General features: G+C 41.9%; 1 protein-coding gene across 5 annotated transcripts in view; it reads left to right on the top strand.

The window, feature by feature from the left end:
- The first annotated feature begins 240 nt into the window (after positions 1 to 240).
- LOC132402194 (pre-B-cell leukemia transcription factor 1-like) overlaps positions 241 to 16314 on the top strand; it is a 465767-nt gene continuing 449693 nt past the window's right edge. For 3 of the 5 annotated variants that reach the window (XM_059984901.1, XM_059984904.1, XM_059984903.1), the window contains exons 1-2: positions 247 to 954; positions 1153 to 1226. In XM_059984901.1, the coding sequence (XP_059840884.1) occupies positions 776 to 954; positions 1153 to 1226 (253 nt within the window). In that variant the 5' untranslated portion in view covers positions 247 to 775. Of the gene's footprint in view, positions 955 to 1152; positions 1227 to 16314 lie in introns of all 5 variants that reach the window. The other 2 variants (XM_059984902.1, XM_059984905.1) reach the window with 2 other exon arrangements.

The raw sequence follows: 16314 nt of genomic DNA on the forward strand, positions 1-16314 counted from the left end.
CACTGGTTTCCTCCCCCGCATTAATGAATGTAAACTTGGGAACGACTCATTCATTTTGAATTGATGCTATATGACATCATTGTCTGGATTTTTTTCTTTTTCTCTCCAGTCGTCATAGCGCAGCTGAATGGGCGTGGCCTGATACCCTCTGGCTGTCAATCAAGGGGCGGGGAGTAGGAGGAGCTAGGGCTGCTGTCAGTTTCCAAGAGCACCAAAAAAACACAAAGCAAAGCCCTAGCGCGGGGAGCTGGAGCCAGGAGAGGGCTGGCAGAGAGAAGGCGAGCACTCCAAGTCACACCAGCACAGCTCTGTAAGCCCCAGAAAGGCATCTACTTGTATCTAACTGTTGAAACCTCGCTCTCTATCTCTCTCTCTGCAGCCAGGATCAGAAGCGTGGCACCTGCAGTGCAAAAAAACAGAAAAAGAAAAAAAAGATCTTTAATTACATGGGAATCAATAGCAACTGCAAATAACAAGGAAGCATCTTCCTGGGCTTGCATTGCAGAATAAGAGAGCGAGGCAGAAAAAGAGATAAGGAAGGCTGGGAGAGTGTGGGCAAAGCTAGTGCAGGAATCGGGGGCTTTCTCCTGCACTGTTACCCCAACTGGTGTGGCTTTCTGTGGGGGTTAAAGAGGGAAAGGCGGGAGAGTGGGGGAGGAGGAGAGAGCTGGCTGATTTCTCCGTCTTGGCTCTAGCCGACTGGTGGTCTTGGTTGTGTCCGAGAGAGGCTTTTGTATCTCGGCGGCCAGAGAGAAAGGCAGTGTAAAGGCTGTGAATGAAGATGGAAGATCATTCCCGGCTGCGACAACCCCACGCCGGGGTCAGCATCTCAGGGCTGCCCCAGCACCTTCAAGAGACCGGGGGAGAGGCGGAGGGCAGGAAGCAGGACATTGGAGACATCTTACAACAAATAATGACCATCACCGACCAGAGCTTGGACGAAGCACAGGCGCGGTGAGTTTGTGTGTGCGTGTGTGTGTGTGTGTGTGTGTGTGTGTGTGTGTGTGTGTGTGTGTGTGTGTGTGTGTGTGTGTGTGTGTGAGAGAGGGGGGGGGGAGAAGGGGTACAATAACTACCCCAACTTCCTGCAACAAACTCCAGTTTAAACGTGCGGCAAACTGACAATCTGATCACTGACGATTTGTGTTGCAGGAAACACGCGTTGAATTGTCACAGAATGAAGCCGGCGCTCTTCAACGTGCTGTGTGAGATCAAAGAGAAAACAGGTCAGAGAAAACTGTTTCTGCTTTCGCCACGCCTGCTCTCTGTTGGGTCTGTTCGTGCGCTGGGTGGTTGTGGAGGGAGCTGGGGGAGTGAGAGGTGCACAATCGGTCAGCTTAGCTGGATCGAGGTGGGATGATCTCGGTACTGCCGGAGTATTTGGAAAAGAAACTTCACTGGCAAATAGGGGAAGAGTTTGTTGACAAGTAGAGGACGTCCTTACAGGTGTTGCTTCTTGCCTTTTGTTATTTTGTTCTAAAGCCAACTTTCCATTAACGCCTCACCTAAAACCAATTCTTATTTCAACTTCGTACTTTAGACTGCTTTATCAAGAGCGTCTGCTGTGGACCGTGTTGTTCAAAGGGTTTTCTGGGGTTTATCAGTTCTCGGCAAGGAGAAGGTTAAATGGAAAAGTGCGAGTTCCCTCCCATTGATATTATTGTTCTGAAATAATAACGAGGACGTACTGGCTTGCAAAAGATGTTTTTGCTCAGGAACATTCTGTGGTAGGGTTGCTGCTTAGGGATACTGTATACTGATTTTGGTCCAGGGACTGAGAATTTAAAATAAACCCAAAAATGTTGCCAGATAAGTACTGGAAAAGAAAGTTGCCCTTTGAAGTGTTTCATAGGAAAGTATTCCGGCTATGTATATAGGCACTGTCATATTTACACATTGTATGTTGTTACCATCTGTATATGTAGTGACTGTGTATGCAGAGTGCATACTCATGATGGAATATGAAATAACATGTGGAGAGTGAACGCTATCAAGTAGTTTCTGACATCTATGCAATGCTAGTGTGTTGAGTCATTTATTTATGTTTGTGCTTTATTCTGTAAAATTGCCCAGACATTGTGGACTTGGTTCATGTTGTTGTGATAGGATGTTTGTAGATGGGATGTTTTCTCTTGCAAGAGAATCTAAAACTAGGGGTCACTGTTTATATGTTTTTTTTTAAATCGCCTATCTAAGAAATTAGGAGATTTGTATTTCTTTCAGTGTTATCTTTGGAAAATCTCCTCAAGGGCAGTCTGAATATTCTAAAGGCAGAGGTATCAGATAATTTGTAGAAGAGTGAAAGGCTACCAGAGAGTAGTTGGGAATACAAAATAAATGTTGCAAACAAGTTAAGTAGTAAAGCAGGCGTGTGGGACAGAGAGACCTACTGCCCATCCTAATTTATATTGCTTACAATTTCTGTAAAATTTTATCCACCTACCTAGTTCTGTCTCTGTATTTCCAAGTAACCAGTTAACTAACAACTTAAGAGTTTGCTTCTCATGATATCTATACCTGCCTCTGCTTACACCTCAGGGTGGAAATTTCTTTAATACAGCAGCTCAAAGCAGAAAATGTAGGCAACACAAAACTGGCCTCACTGTTTTCTGTAAGAGCTCCTTGGGCATGTTCTCTAATCAGGGGATCTGATTTGTTATATCTGAATTATTCACATTTATCACATGGAGGCTTTGGGATTCTTAACTCATTTATTTGGGAGACCAAGTTGAGTTTTTCTGCTTTCCAAGTAAACAACAGAAGAAGCAAAAAACACTCAGTGGGTCAGGTAGCATCTCTGAAGAGTGGTGAGTAAATTCAATTTAACTGTCCTGGCTGTGTGGTGGCTGGTTTGTTTTCCTTGTTGGTAATCAGAATCAGAATCAGATTCATTATTATAATGTGAAATTTGTTTTGCAGCAGCAGTGCAATATAAAGAGATAAAAATCTAGAAATTACAAAGTAAATAGTGCAGAATTATTATTATGAGGCAGACTGAACACACCATCATTGTAGTAGATTTAATAGTGCAGGATTATTAGATAAATTGTATCAAATAAAATGAATGTCTGATAATGCTCAGTGGTTTGTACAATTAACATTACTTCTGGAGGTTTGAGATGTAACCTCCCAGAAGAATTTAACTGTCAAACTCGAGACAGCAAGCACACCATCAGTGGTGGAGTTGGAGAAGGCTGGGCTGAGTTTTGCAGCTTTTTGCATGCTTGCATTACCCCTCATTAAAAATCAGCCAGTTCTGCACCTGAGGGCAGAATGGCCTACTCCACCACCACATATGTTCATCCTCAACCCCTTGTCTACAAAACAGACAGTGAACCATATTAATTGATAGAAGACATGGGTCACCCCTCACCCCCAACCCTCATGGTTGAATAGCTGACAGGCAGGCAGGAAGGACAAGTGCTTGGTGGCTTGCTGGTGCCTGGCTAAATGTGAACTCAGCGCCAAGGAGGAAGAGGGTGTGAGCAGGTACGGAGAACTGAGAAGGAAAGGGGTGATATCACTTTGATTGCTTGTCAATGCTGGCTGCTGTGCAATAAAATGAAGAGGCTCTCTGACCCAAAGACCTGTGAAACCACAACTCTTCCTAGGCTTCACGCCATTTGCACGTTTACCTGCTGCATTGATTCGAACCCACCATTTAATTTCTAACGTGTCTGCCTTATAAGATAAATGTACTTTGACCTTTTTATGGCTTCTTTTCATGTAGACCTATCTAACTTTACAGTTTGACAGTACCCTGGCTCTAGTTCATATCAGCTCAAGTTTAAAAGCTAACTCTGGGACATTGAGCCCCTGTCTTCCTGCGAGTGTGGGATAGATCTTCCAACCGACACTCACACACCTGCTCTAGCAAAAATGCATTAACTACCCATTCCTGTCAATGGCTGCTTTTGTGGGACCTTACTGTTCTCAAAAAAAATGGTTGCTATACCTGTCTACATCTGCTTATTATAATCCAGTAATTCATGCACTGATAAAGCATGTCACCTTTTCTTCTGCATATGTGTCAGTATGATTACTATTCTTTGATAATGTTGTATATATCTTTCTCTATGCCGAGGTTTAAGCTGTTTTTAGTTTTCTCTGAATTTCTAGAACAATGAAAGAACCTGAATTAGTAGAATTCCTCCCATGATCTTAGGATGTCCCAGATCATGGGAGGCATTTTGATTTGTGGTTGTTATGAGAGTGTAGAGAACCCATTAACATCTGAACTATGCACAGGGTTTTCCCATAAGAAGCAAAGCTATTGTGACAAGGAGGACAGAGGGAAATGTACTGGCAACACTTCTCCCCTTGTTTAAAACAATGCCATATTAAAGAGACAGGATTGTGTTTTCATGTCTCATATGAAAGATGCCTCCTTTGACAAAACAAAGCTCCCTCAATATGGCACTAGTATGTTAGATTTTTTGTTCAAGTCTCTGAATTTAAACCAAAGTCACCTAAAATGTAGTTGGAGAATGGAATGTGCTACATATTAGGTGACTTTATCCTCTCCCTGTAGTGGGCTGGTGGAAAGCTATTACAAGTGAGTTCATTGCAGTGGATGAATTAGGCAGCAGAGGTGGCATCTCCTCCTGGTTGCTTCCCTGCACAATTAGCTCGATCTCTCACAATGAAGTCAGAGATCACTGAAGTGGATTTCAGATGGTTTGCCAGGAGTAGGTTTGGGTGGGGGAAGGGGAGCGGGGTGCTGGGAGAGGGCTTGCTGGGTAAGAAATTGGTCAGCTTGTTGCCTGAGGATGAGAAATGTGTATCTACAAAACCTTCCCATCATTTACCTTTTCCCTAAACTGCTTTTGGTTGCAGCATTGTAAATTAGAATCAAACACAACTTTGGAGTCTTGCTCTCTCATTTTTTCCTTTGCTCTTTACCTACCCACCCCCTTTCACGCACCTCTGTTATTTCTGATCTTATTTCTATATTTATGCCTCCATCTTTCTTTACCTCCTTCTATTTTATTGCCTGTTTCCCTTTCTCTATCCCACTTTGCTTTTTATTTTTCTCTTCACTCAACTGAGTTTTCCTCTTTTCTTCCATTCACTACCTTAACTACCCTTGCCACCCCCAACTCCTCTCTGAGAATTTGGTTCCACCTAATGCACCTCAACTCTACAAAGACTTGCAGTAAATCATCAGATCAGACAGCATTCTATTTTATCATTAAGAAAATAAAGTCTACTTTTGTGGAAACCTGAGACCATATGTTCACTGCATACAAGGTTTGATTACACCTTTTAGTCCTGATCTTCTGTTTCAACTATTCCTCTCTTCTTTTCATTCATTAGAACAAATTTAATTGCAATAGGGGAAGCATGCACACGCACACGCACACAACAGTGGGGTGGGAATAATTGGACCCCTATGCCCTTAAGGAACAGTTCTGTGTGCTCAGTTCTTTGACAAATGACAGCTAGTATGCACAGAGGTTTTAAATGAGATCACAATGCAATGTTTGGAAGTCACAGAAACAATGTGATACCAGATAACAGTTCAACATCTGCATGGGATGAGACTGCAAGTAAAAGCGATGGGTGATTGTGTCAGGACTTCTGTCCATGGCTCTGGGAGAATTCCTCAGCAATAGATATAAATAGTTACACAAATTCCCCAATACTGTGTAATACAACTGCTGTAACAACTGGGGCATTAGGTAATATATGTCATATTACCTAATATGGTAATATGTCATTCACAGAGTCATTCACAGTGTCTTCTGTAGAGGACCATTTAGGATATATGTATTGATTAATAATGTACATATAGGTGAAGCACACACAGGCAGGGATTGATATGAAATCCATAGACAACAGCAGGTTCAGAGTCTTGGCAGTCTGTATTTACTGTTTCTGTTACTGTCCACACATGACCTGTGCTCACGTCGGCTGTATCTTGGCTGTAGTCTCTGCTCAGTCTATACATATAGACTGCGTCTGGGTAAAGCGTGTAAGATTGATAACTTGTATTTGTTTTATTATTGTCACATGTAGTTCGGAACTTTGTTTTGGATGCCAACTATGCAGATAATTTCAAACCACAAGTACATCGCAGTGGTACCAATTGAAAAACAACAACAGAATTCAGAGAAAGTACAGTGTAGATGGATAATAATGTGCAAGAGTCATGGTGACATAGAACTCAGTCATGATGTGAATTCAGAAGTTCAATAACTTCATGTGAAAACTGGAAAAGTAATGTGTTCGTAAGTGAGCTGGTCTCGCAGTTGACTGGAACTCTGCACAGGTCACACCAGAGATGGAGCTCAGTATCAATCTCGATCATTCACTGATGAGCTGAAAGAGATGCCCAGTGGTTATCTTTGCTTTTTGTAGACTAACATTACTCACAGGCTCCTGAACTGATACAGTTTGTCCTCACTCTGTAACCTGGCATCACTGCTAGTGCTGTGGAAGGAGTTATTTTACAGTAAGTGATCCAGTATTTCTGATATAGTTTTAAAGCATGCATAATATTATAGTAATCACACATTAATAATGTAGGGTACTATAAATGCTGACCTATATTACTAATGTATGGTATATTATTGATGTATTCCATTGCGATGTCTGATTCAATATGATCAGGATGTTTCATGCTTAAATATTCACCTAATATAATTAATAGACCATAGGACATAAGGCATTAAGACATAGGAAAAGAATGAGGTTATTCAGCCCATTGAATCTACCCCACCATTTAATTAAGGCTGACGTTTTTCAAACCCCATTTTCATGTCTTCTCCCTGTAACACCCTTTACCAATCAAGTACCAATCAATCTGCCTTAAATGCACCCAATGACTTGGCCTCCACAACCATCTGTGCCAATGCAATCCACAGATTCACCAACCTTTGGCTGAAGAAATTCCTCTTCATCTCTGTACTAAAGGGATGTGCCTCTATTCTGAGGCTATGCCCTTGGATCCTAGACTCTCACACTAATGGAAACATTCTCTGCATGACTTTTTGTATGTTACTGGTACAGCCTATGGAAAGTGTGTTACTTTATCTTAACTGATCCAATGTTGCTGTGTTGTTAAAATAATTTTATGGATAAATAGTGTATCTGGGAAAATACCGGTTATCAATTAAGTGGCCCATACTATTACTACTGTGTATTTGAGAATTGTGTTTACTAGCCCAATGTTAATAGCATAATAGTATAATATAGCAGAATAGAAATGGTAGCAATGACTTACCTCACGTTACTTGGAACTGCTCCATTGTAAGGTAGCAGTTAATGTGAGACTATTACAGCTCAAGGCATTTTGGACTTCAGAGTTCAATTCTGGCACCATTCTGTAAGGAGTCTCTTTATGTTTTTCCCGTGGAAAGTGTGGGCTTTCCCTTGGTACTCCAGTTTTCTTCCACAGTCCAAAAACATACTAGGTAGGTTAATTGGTTATTGTAAATTGTCCCATGATTGGATTAGGGTAAAATCGGGGCTCTGGGGTCACTCAGATGATACAGCTTGAAGGGCATACTCTGCACTGTATTGCTAAATAAATGAAACAATTAATTAATTAAAAGCTAAGCCTTTAGTTGTGAGTGATTGAATACGCAGCAGGGTAGTCAGGATCTGCTAGTGAAGTAGCTGTCTGTCTGTCAGAGCTGCCCTCCAGATAGACCTAATACAGGTTAATGAAGGACTGAAGTAGTCCTGGAGCAGTAATAGTGAGGCTCCAGGGATTATTTCTGAAGGGTGATCTTTGTGCATTATTGCATGTGCCTGAGTGTCCATTACATACATGGGGTTGGGTCTGTGGTTTCTGGTTGATCAACTTGAATGGGATGATTGTCTGGGCTGCTCTTGCACCCATTTAAGAAACTGTAAATTGGTCTTCTGCTTTGTTTTCTAGTGCAGAGAGATCATCAATACAATGCATGTTACACTCGGAGGGCGGAAATGTGGTAGATGGAATAACCGGTTCACTGTTTTGACCCTTACCAGATCAAGCTTCATCCATATTCACACCTGAGATTTCTCAGTTAGAGAAATGCAACCTGGATTTGGCGATGCTGGATGCATGAAGGAAAGGGATGGGTTCATCAATCCAATGGGAATACTTTGGAGACTCTGGGATAGAAGGTGAGAATGCAGGGAGAAAGAGAGGTCAACGGTGAGGGTGTGTTTGTGGGGGCTGAGGGATCGGGGATGTTATGAAAGACTTTTGAGTATTTGGTTTAATATTTTACTTGTTGGAAAATCACTGAACCCCATGAGTATTTTTCCCAGGGTTCTTCTTATCTGGTGACAATACTGGGAGAGTCCCAAAGCAAGTCTCTCCATTTTTCCTGGTGAATGTGTGTGTGTGAGCTTCAACACCGTTGCAGGCCCTGGAGGGATTCTTTGGGCCCTTGCAGTTGAATTTGGAATCCATTCAGTTCTATTGGTCTGAGTTGATTCAAACATTCCCCAGGAGCTCCTACTGCTCAGTGAGGGATGGAATAGGCTTGCATTCCTTCGCTATCATAGTGAGAGCTGGGACTCTGCTTGGGTGAAGCTCCCATGTTGACCAAGTTTTAAGGGTTATATCTGGGATCCATTTGGTCAGGGAATTGGATTGCGATTAAAGGTTATCAACTTCAGTTACTTTCCCACTTCAACAAAGCATTATCTGTTGAGTGATTCGGGCTGAGGAATAACATTATCTATGACTTCAGAGTAACTTTGCCTTCTGTTCTTTAAATTCTTGTGATGCCCATACCGTTGAGAGCCCTTTGGTAGTGTTCCAGATTATGTACTCAGACCCATGGGTATGCACAGGTAGCCTAGAGCAGGGGGTGACAGTTGTGTCAAGGATTGTTCTGCATTTCAAAGTTTAATTGTCCCTAAAGCAGAAAGTATGAAGTGGATATATTTGACTTTGAGGCTCAGCAAGCTGCAGTTGAGTAAATGTTACTGAAAGTCTCCAGAGCGTGAGATGAGTCAACGAACAAATATCAGACTGGGTTTAATAAAATGCCACGAAAATTCCAGTCTTTGAGAACGTGGTCTGTTGGCAAATATTGACAGGTACCTCTGGGGAGGTGAGGGTGTTCCTTGAATACATCATTAGACTACTGTGAAGACAGCTGCCACTTTCCTATTTGCAGCAAGGTAAAGCCCCCATTCATGTTCCAGGGGTCACTGGTCTCTGGCTCATCTGAGCGCACAGATCAAAAGTGGGGGGCAGATTCACATTTCCCTTGGGCTATGATGATCAAAGTGGGAGGGGGGAGAGATTTGCATTGTCCCTCCAGAGATGGACTATGACGATCAAGGGGTGGGGTATTCATATTGCCCTTGGCAATGATGAGTAAAGGACTGGATCAGTGTGAGATTTCAGTCAAATATCAGATAAAAGTGAATGATTTACTAAGCAGGACATTCTGGTGTGAAAGGTTAACTTCTGTGCTGTGTGGCATTGAATTCTCTGTCTGAGTGACTGTACTGCTCAGCTCCACTGTGTGACCAATCTTTTATACATGTTCAGTGCACACCTTTTCATCGTTGGTTGTAAGGTTCTTAGACATTCAGGGCAAATTGCATTTGTGTGGGAATTTTAACGTGGCCCTGTGGCACTTCACAAGGGTATCATCATTCAGAAATGGATGCATAAATTGTTACCAGTATTTGTTCCAAAGTGTAGGTCATAGGGTGGCCATCTTGGTTAGCATGGAAGTAGGCCCTCCAGCCATGCTAAACAAGATTGCTACCTAAGCTAGTCCCATTTGACTTCATTTGGTCATGTCCCTCTGCCTTTCCTATCTAAAACCAAGTAGGTTTTACAAGAGTGTAACACCTGTGTAGTACCGATCTTATCATGTGTGACTGGTCACCACACTCTGAGAAAATCAAATTACACTAGGTGCTAGTAGGCCATCGGAAGGTTCTGGTTTTGGAAGGAGGCAGTGAATACAAACTACACACTTCTGGAGATAAGAAAAAAATAGTATGTACAAAATATTTACAATTCAAAGTTCCAACATTCTGTTTAAGTTCCAAATCTTTGATATCAAACCAAAACAAATTACTTTTAATTAGAATCAGTGAGACTCTTTTATTATTCTAATCATTCTACCTAATTAGATCTAGTGTTATTCTCTATTTAAAATTTTACAAACTAAACTTTCCTTTTTACTTACCCCAGTTAGTTAGAAAACCAAATATTCTCAAGTATTATAGTTAACTTCAGTTTCAGTTCCAGTCAGTACATCTACACGTTTAAATTCAAATTCAAAAATTATATATACACAGTTTAACTCCTTTCATGTCAATTCTCCAACAACACAATGTTTAAACAAAGTAAATCTCATTCAGCTACTTAGCAAAGTCTTTGCAAAAGTAATCAGTTTTTGCAGACAATCAAATTCAGATTCTTCAAATGAAGATAACTTATACATCCAACAGTATTAAATTCTCTGCTTCATTACACATTTCGTTCCCACGCTGGTTCTTCATCTTGGTGGCTATCGCTATTGTCTCTCCTCCAGGGGTTTCACCCTGAGGTTTTCAAGTTAGTAAGGTAAAGATACTCACTACTAATTCCACTCTTAACCGTTCATGTTTTCAGCTTCTAATTGTTGCAGCGTTTCTCTACTTGTCTGACCTGCATCAGCCATGCCCTCGCATAGTGTTTTTTTTTCAAATTCTCTTTTTTAATAAATTGGTAAACCTCATTTTCATTCCTCCACAGGTGGAACTTTCTAACATTACATCTTTGGGTTTTTTTTAACCTGGGTTTCAAGAGGATAATGTAAAAGGACAGGTGGAGAGCCATGGAAGAGATAGCTGAAGTCAGGAAGGGTGAGTCAGTAAAAATGAGTATTGATAGCAACAGTCTGCTGGAAGAACTCCATGGAAGCATCTGTGGAAGGAAAGGCATGGTTGACATTTTTCGTTGAAACCCTGCAGCAGGACAATGAGCGGCTGGTCAGGACTAGGTGAGGGAATGAGACCAAGTTATGGATAGTGAAGGATGAGAATGACTTTCTGAATGAGAAGGTTACTCTCCATTTTAAAATCATCTGTAGTTTGTAATTAGCTTGATGGAAGGCACACTGATCTTCTTGTTCTTCCTTAGTATTTTTCACCCCTTCCATTCTCACCCTTCTTGTTGCAGTGACCATTGTCAGCACTAAGTAGAAAGTAGCTCACACAGAACAAGCCCAGGCTCTCTTGAAGACAACTGTGTGTCTGTGTGATTTTTGGGAAACTTCGAGCATTGCTGGTTTGAGAGAAAGCATGTTTATCTATCCTTCCCACAATACGGAAGACATTTATCAAGTACTTCAAACATTTCAGCAAGAGTTAACCATCAAAATTTTTGACATTGTTGTGAGCTCTATGCTACTGAAACATTGTACAAGTACATAAAACGCACAGTCTCATTGGATGGAATTCAAGGCTTTCAGTTTCCTTGCCAAACATCTTATTATTTCAAGCAGAAAGCATTCAATAAGAACTGCCCAATTAATCCTGAAGAAAGAAAGTTGTACTTCTGCCTAAAATTCTCTAAAATTGGATTTTACTAATGGAATCTCATTAGATTTGTTCAATGTGGAGTGGGTAGGGAATTGGCTGGACTTCCCAAGTGGATCCCTCATATCCTATTTGTTTTCATTTCATTATACCATCAGAGAAATGATCCAAAGGGGTTAAAGGATCCAATTTGGCATTTACATGCTGGCAGAATGAATTGTGGTCTCACAGGGAGATCAGTGACTGAATATTATGGGAGATACATATGCCATCAATGCAGTGGGCCAAAACAATATAAAATAATTCTGAACCAACAGCTCAACCGCTTTATTTGCACTTTCACTTGCAAGTTGAGACGGTGGTAAGGAAGCCAGATGCAATGTTATCATTCATTTTAAGATGAGTAGAATATAAAAGCAAGGATGCAATGCTGAGGCTTTATAAGGCAACACACACAAAATGATGGTGGAACACAGCAGTCCAGGCAGCATCTATAAGGAGAAGCACTGTTGACGTTTCGGGCTGAGACTCTTCGTCAGGACTAACTGAAAGGAAAGATACTAAGAGATTTGAAAGTAGTGGGGGGAGGGGGAAATGTGAAATGATAGGGGAAGACCAGAGGGGGTGGGATGAAGCTAAGAGCTGGAAAGGTGATTGGCGAAAGTGATACAGAGCTGGAGAAGGGAAAGGATCATGGGATGGGAGGCCTTGGCAGAAATAAAGGGGGAGGGGGAAGCACCAGAGGGAGATGGAGACCAGGCAGAGTGATGGGCAGAGAGAGAGAGAGAAAAAAACAAACAACTAAATATGTTAGGGAATGGGTAAGGAAGGGAGGAGGGGCATTAACGGAAGTTAGAGAAGTCAATGTTCATGCCATCAGGTTGGAGGCTACCCAGCCAGTATATAAGATGTTGTTCCCCCAACCTGATTTTGCCTTCATCTTGACAGTAGGGGAGGCCATGGATACACATGGGATGTGGAATTAAAATGTGTGGCCACTAGGAGATCCTGCTTTCTCTGGTGGACCGACCGTAGGTGTTCAGCAAAACGGTCTCCCAGTCTGTGTCGGGTCTCACCAATATGTAAAAGGCCACACCAGGAGCACCAGACGCAGTATACCACACCAGCCAACTCACAGGTGAAGTGTTGCCCCACCTGGAAGGACTGTCTGGGGCCCTGAATGGTGGTGAGGGAGGAAGTGTAAGGGATGGTGTAGCACTTGTTCCGCTTACAAGGTATCACTTTTGCCAATCACCTTTCCCACTCCGGTCGTCTATCATTTCGCATTTCCCCCTCCTCCCACTACTTTCAAATCTCTTAGTTCCTTTCAGTTAGTCCTGACGAAGGGTCTCGGCCTGAAACGTTGACAGTGCTTCTCCTTATAGATGCTGCCTGGCCTGCTGTGTTCCACCAGCATTTTGTGTGTGTTGTTTGAATTTCCAGCATTTGCAGATTTCCTCGTGTTTGTGCTTTATAAGGCAGATCACACTTGGAATATTGTGAGGAATTTTGGGCCTTTTTCCTAAGAAAGGATGCATTGGCACTGGAGGGGGTCCAGAGGAGGTTCACGAGAATGAAAGGTATGAGGTAGGTTAATATTTGATGGCTCTGGGCCTGTACACAGAGTTTTGAAGAATGAAGGGATCTCATTCAAACCTATTGAATATTGAAAGGCCCGGATAGAATGGATGTGGAGAGGATGTTTCCTGTAGTGGGGGTGTCTAGAACCAGAGGACAGAGACTCGAAATACAAGAACATCCCTTTAGAACAGAGGTGAGGAGGAATTTCTTTAGCCAGAAAGTGGTGAATCTTTGGAATCCACTGCTGCAGATGGCTCCAGAGTGAAGTCATTGTGTATATTTAAAGTGGAGGTTGATAGGTTTTTGATTAGTCAGAGTGTCAAAGGTTATGGGGAGAAGGCAGGAGATGGATTTGAGAGGAATAAAAAATCTGTCATGATGGAAAGATGGAGCTTTGATGGACCGAATTGCCCAATTCTGCTTCTGTGTCTTAAGATATTATGGTCTAAACCTAAAAAAACCAGATTTGCTAAACTTGATTTCCCTTTTATAAATTCATGTTGATTCTGCCTATTCCTTCATTTTTGCTGCTTTTTAAAATGCATCTCCAATAATAATTGAAAATTAGAGTGAGAGACAAAAATTGAAGTATAATCTTCAGTACAGGGGAGGTTATATGATAGTAATTAAAGCCTCAAGAGCCAATTTAAAAAGAAAACTGAAATGAATAAGCCTTGACCTTCAGTAATGAGCTGGGTGTATAACTATTCCGCAAGTACAGTGAATTCCCACTGTTCATCATAGACGAATGGGGAGCCAGACAATGAGGCAGTATTTTTGCACAGCTTATAGAGCAACAAGCCATCTTAGACATAGTACTTTCGGTGTCTGTGTTTTATGTGTGCATTTGCCCCTAGCTGAAATTGTTGTCTACCTTGTGTAGAGAAAGGATATTCTAATGAAAAGGGAAGGTATGCACTTAAAAGCCAAACACCAGCCATAGGTTAAGATGTACATAAGCATCTTGGGGTCCACAGCTCACTGAGAGTGGCCAAACAAGTAGACAATGTGGAAAATGAAAAATGGCAGTTTGCCTTCATTGGTTGGGGCATTGGATACAAGAGTCAAGAAGTCATGTTGCCTTATAAAGCCTCAGCATTACATCCTTGTGTTTACATTCTCATCCTCTCAAAATGAATGCTAACAGGTTTAATTAGCAGATTCAGGCAGTGTTTTCCAATCTGGGGTCCACAGACCCCTTGGTTAAAGGTAGCGGTCCATGGCATAAAAAAGGTTGGGAACTCCTGGATTAGGGGAAAATAATATATATGATCCTGAAGCAGAGTTTCAACCCAAAATGTCAACTATTCCTTCCCTCCCACAAACACTACTCGACTTACTGAGTTCCTCCTGCAGGTCATTTTGTGCGCCAGATTCTAGCATCTGCAGTTTCTTGTGTCTCCAGATATGGATGATGCTTGAACTTAAAGAAGACTTTGGATAAGATGCCACAAAAGAGGCTATTAATCAAAATTAAGGAATGCAGTATTGGCAGGGAACATTAAAGATCAAGGCAAAGATTAGCTTTTTTTTTGCATGTACATCAAAATATTGAAACTTAAGGTGAAATGTGTTGTTTTGTGTCATCAACCAACACAGTCTAAGGAGTGTGCAAGTGTCAGCACACTTCCAGCACCAACATAGCATGCCCACAACTCACTAACCCTAAACCTAACTGTATGTCTTTGGAATGTGGTTCACCCAAAGGAAACCCATGCAAGCTCCTTAGAAAATCTAACCCCGATTGATGATTGCTAGCTCCATAACTTGAATATGGCAGAGTGGTGTCTCCATTGGTTTGTGAGTCAAGAACCTTGGTCCACATTCTCAAAATAAGAGTTTGACCATTCAGAGCAGCTTCACAGAGGGTGGCAACTCTTTGGAGCTGTCTCCCCTACAGGGATGTGGATGTTTGTTGTTTGAGAATATTCAGGTCAGAGATTAACAGATGCCTTGAATTAAGGGAATCAAAGATGGAACATTGGGACAGTGAGCAGAGATGCTGCTCTACAGTCCCAGTAACCTAGGTTCGATCCCCACCTCTGGTGCAGTGTGTGTGGAGTTGGACCATCCTCCCTGTGACTGTTTAGGTTCCCTCCAGGTGCTCCAGTTTTGTTAAGTGTCCCAAGGAGGCCAAAAACAAGAGTGGTGGAAATTGATGGGAACGTGATGAGTATAACAGCGAAAATTGGTTGGAATTGTTCTGTGAATTAACAAAGACCTGATGGGTCAAAATGAACTCCTGCTATGTCCTAGTGAACAGTTGGGTTGCAGAAGAATCAGTTGGGTGAGTAGAGTTGATGGCAATGTGATGGGGAAAAATGGGACACGTGTAGTTTAATGCTTGGTAATCCATGTAGATTAATGGACTGAAGGGCCAATGAGTAAGCAAACAGAAAGCCTTGGAAAACAAGTTGCAGATGATTTATCAGAATATTGCCTGAGTTATCGGGGGAGTTTGAGCAGGCTAGGATTTTATTCTTTGAATTGTGTGAGACTGAGGAGTGACCCCAAAGATGTATAAAATCATGAAGAGGACAGAGGGGGTGAATGCACAGCTTTTCCTCAGGGTGGAAGGATTCAAAAGAGCACAGGCAGGTTGAGAGGGGCAACTTATTACACAGAATGATGAGTATATGGAATGAACTGCTAGAGGAAGTGGTTGAAGCAATACATTAACATTTAAATGACTCACTGAGTGCCTCCAGCATTTTCTGTCTTTTTTTTATCTCAAAGTTTCAACATCTGCAGTATTTTTTTGTAGATTTTCATTTACAGTGCTGCTACCTTGTGTTGCAATGGGATTTGGCATACTTGGCATTTTGATATGTTGTAGCACATACAGAAACCAAGGAATGCATACTACAGGCAAACAACTCTCCTAGTCACAAAGTGATGTTCACAGACCTTGTCAGTTTATTGCAAAGTCTATCCATCTGTGTGTTGGATATGAGGTTGCCAGAGATATATCAGCAGGAAGCAAATTGGATAAATGGCTCTCCACACATGAGCATGGCTTTGTTCTACTCTGTATTAATCTGTCAGTGAGATCGTTGTCATTCTACTTACCAGGGCATACCGGTGTTCCTTGCATGCACGCTGGTTATTCCAATAATCTTCCTCTCATTGGGGTTGCAGAGCAGGTTCTATGCTTTGCTTGTTCACTCTGCTGGAACTCTGAGTGGCTGAGTGAGTGAGTGAGTGGTCTGCTCTCAGTTGGAGGGCTTAGACTTGGGTGAAATA

The sequence above is a fragment of the Hypanus sabinus genome, chromosome 11, assembly GCF_030144855.1.
Source record: "Hypanus sabinus isolate sHypSab1 chromosome 11, sHypSab1.hap1, whole genome shotgun sequence".
Taxonomy (NCBI): domain Eukaryota; kingdom Metazoa; phylum Chordata; class Chondrichthyes; order Myliobatiformes; family Dasyatidae; genus Hypanus; species Hypanus sabinus.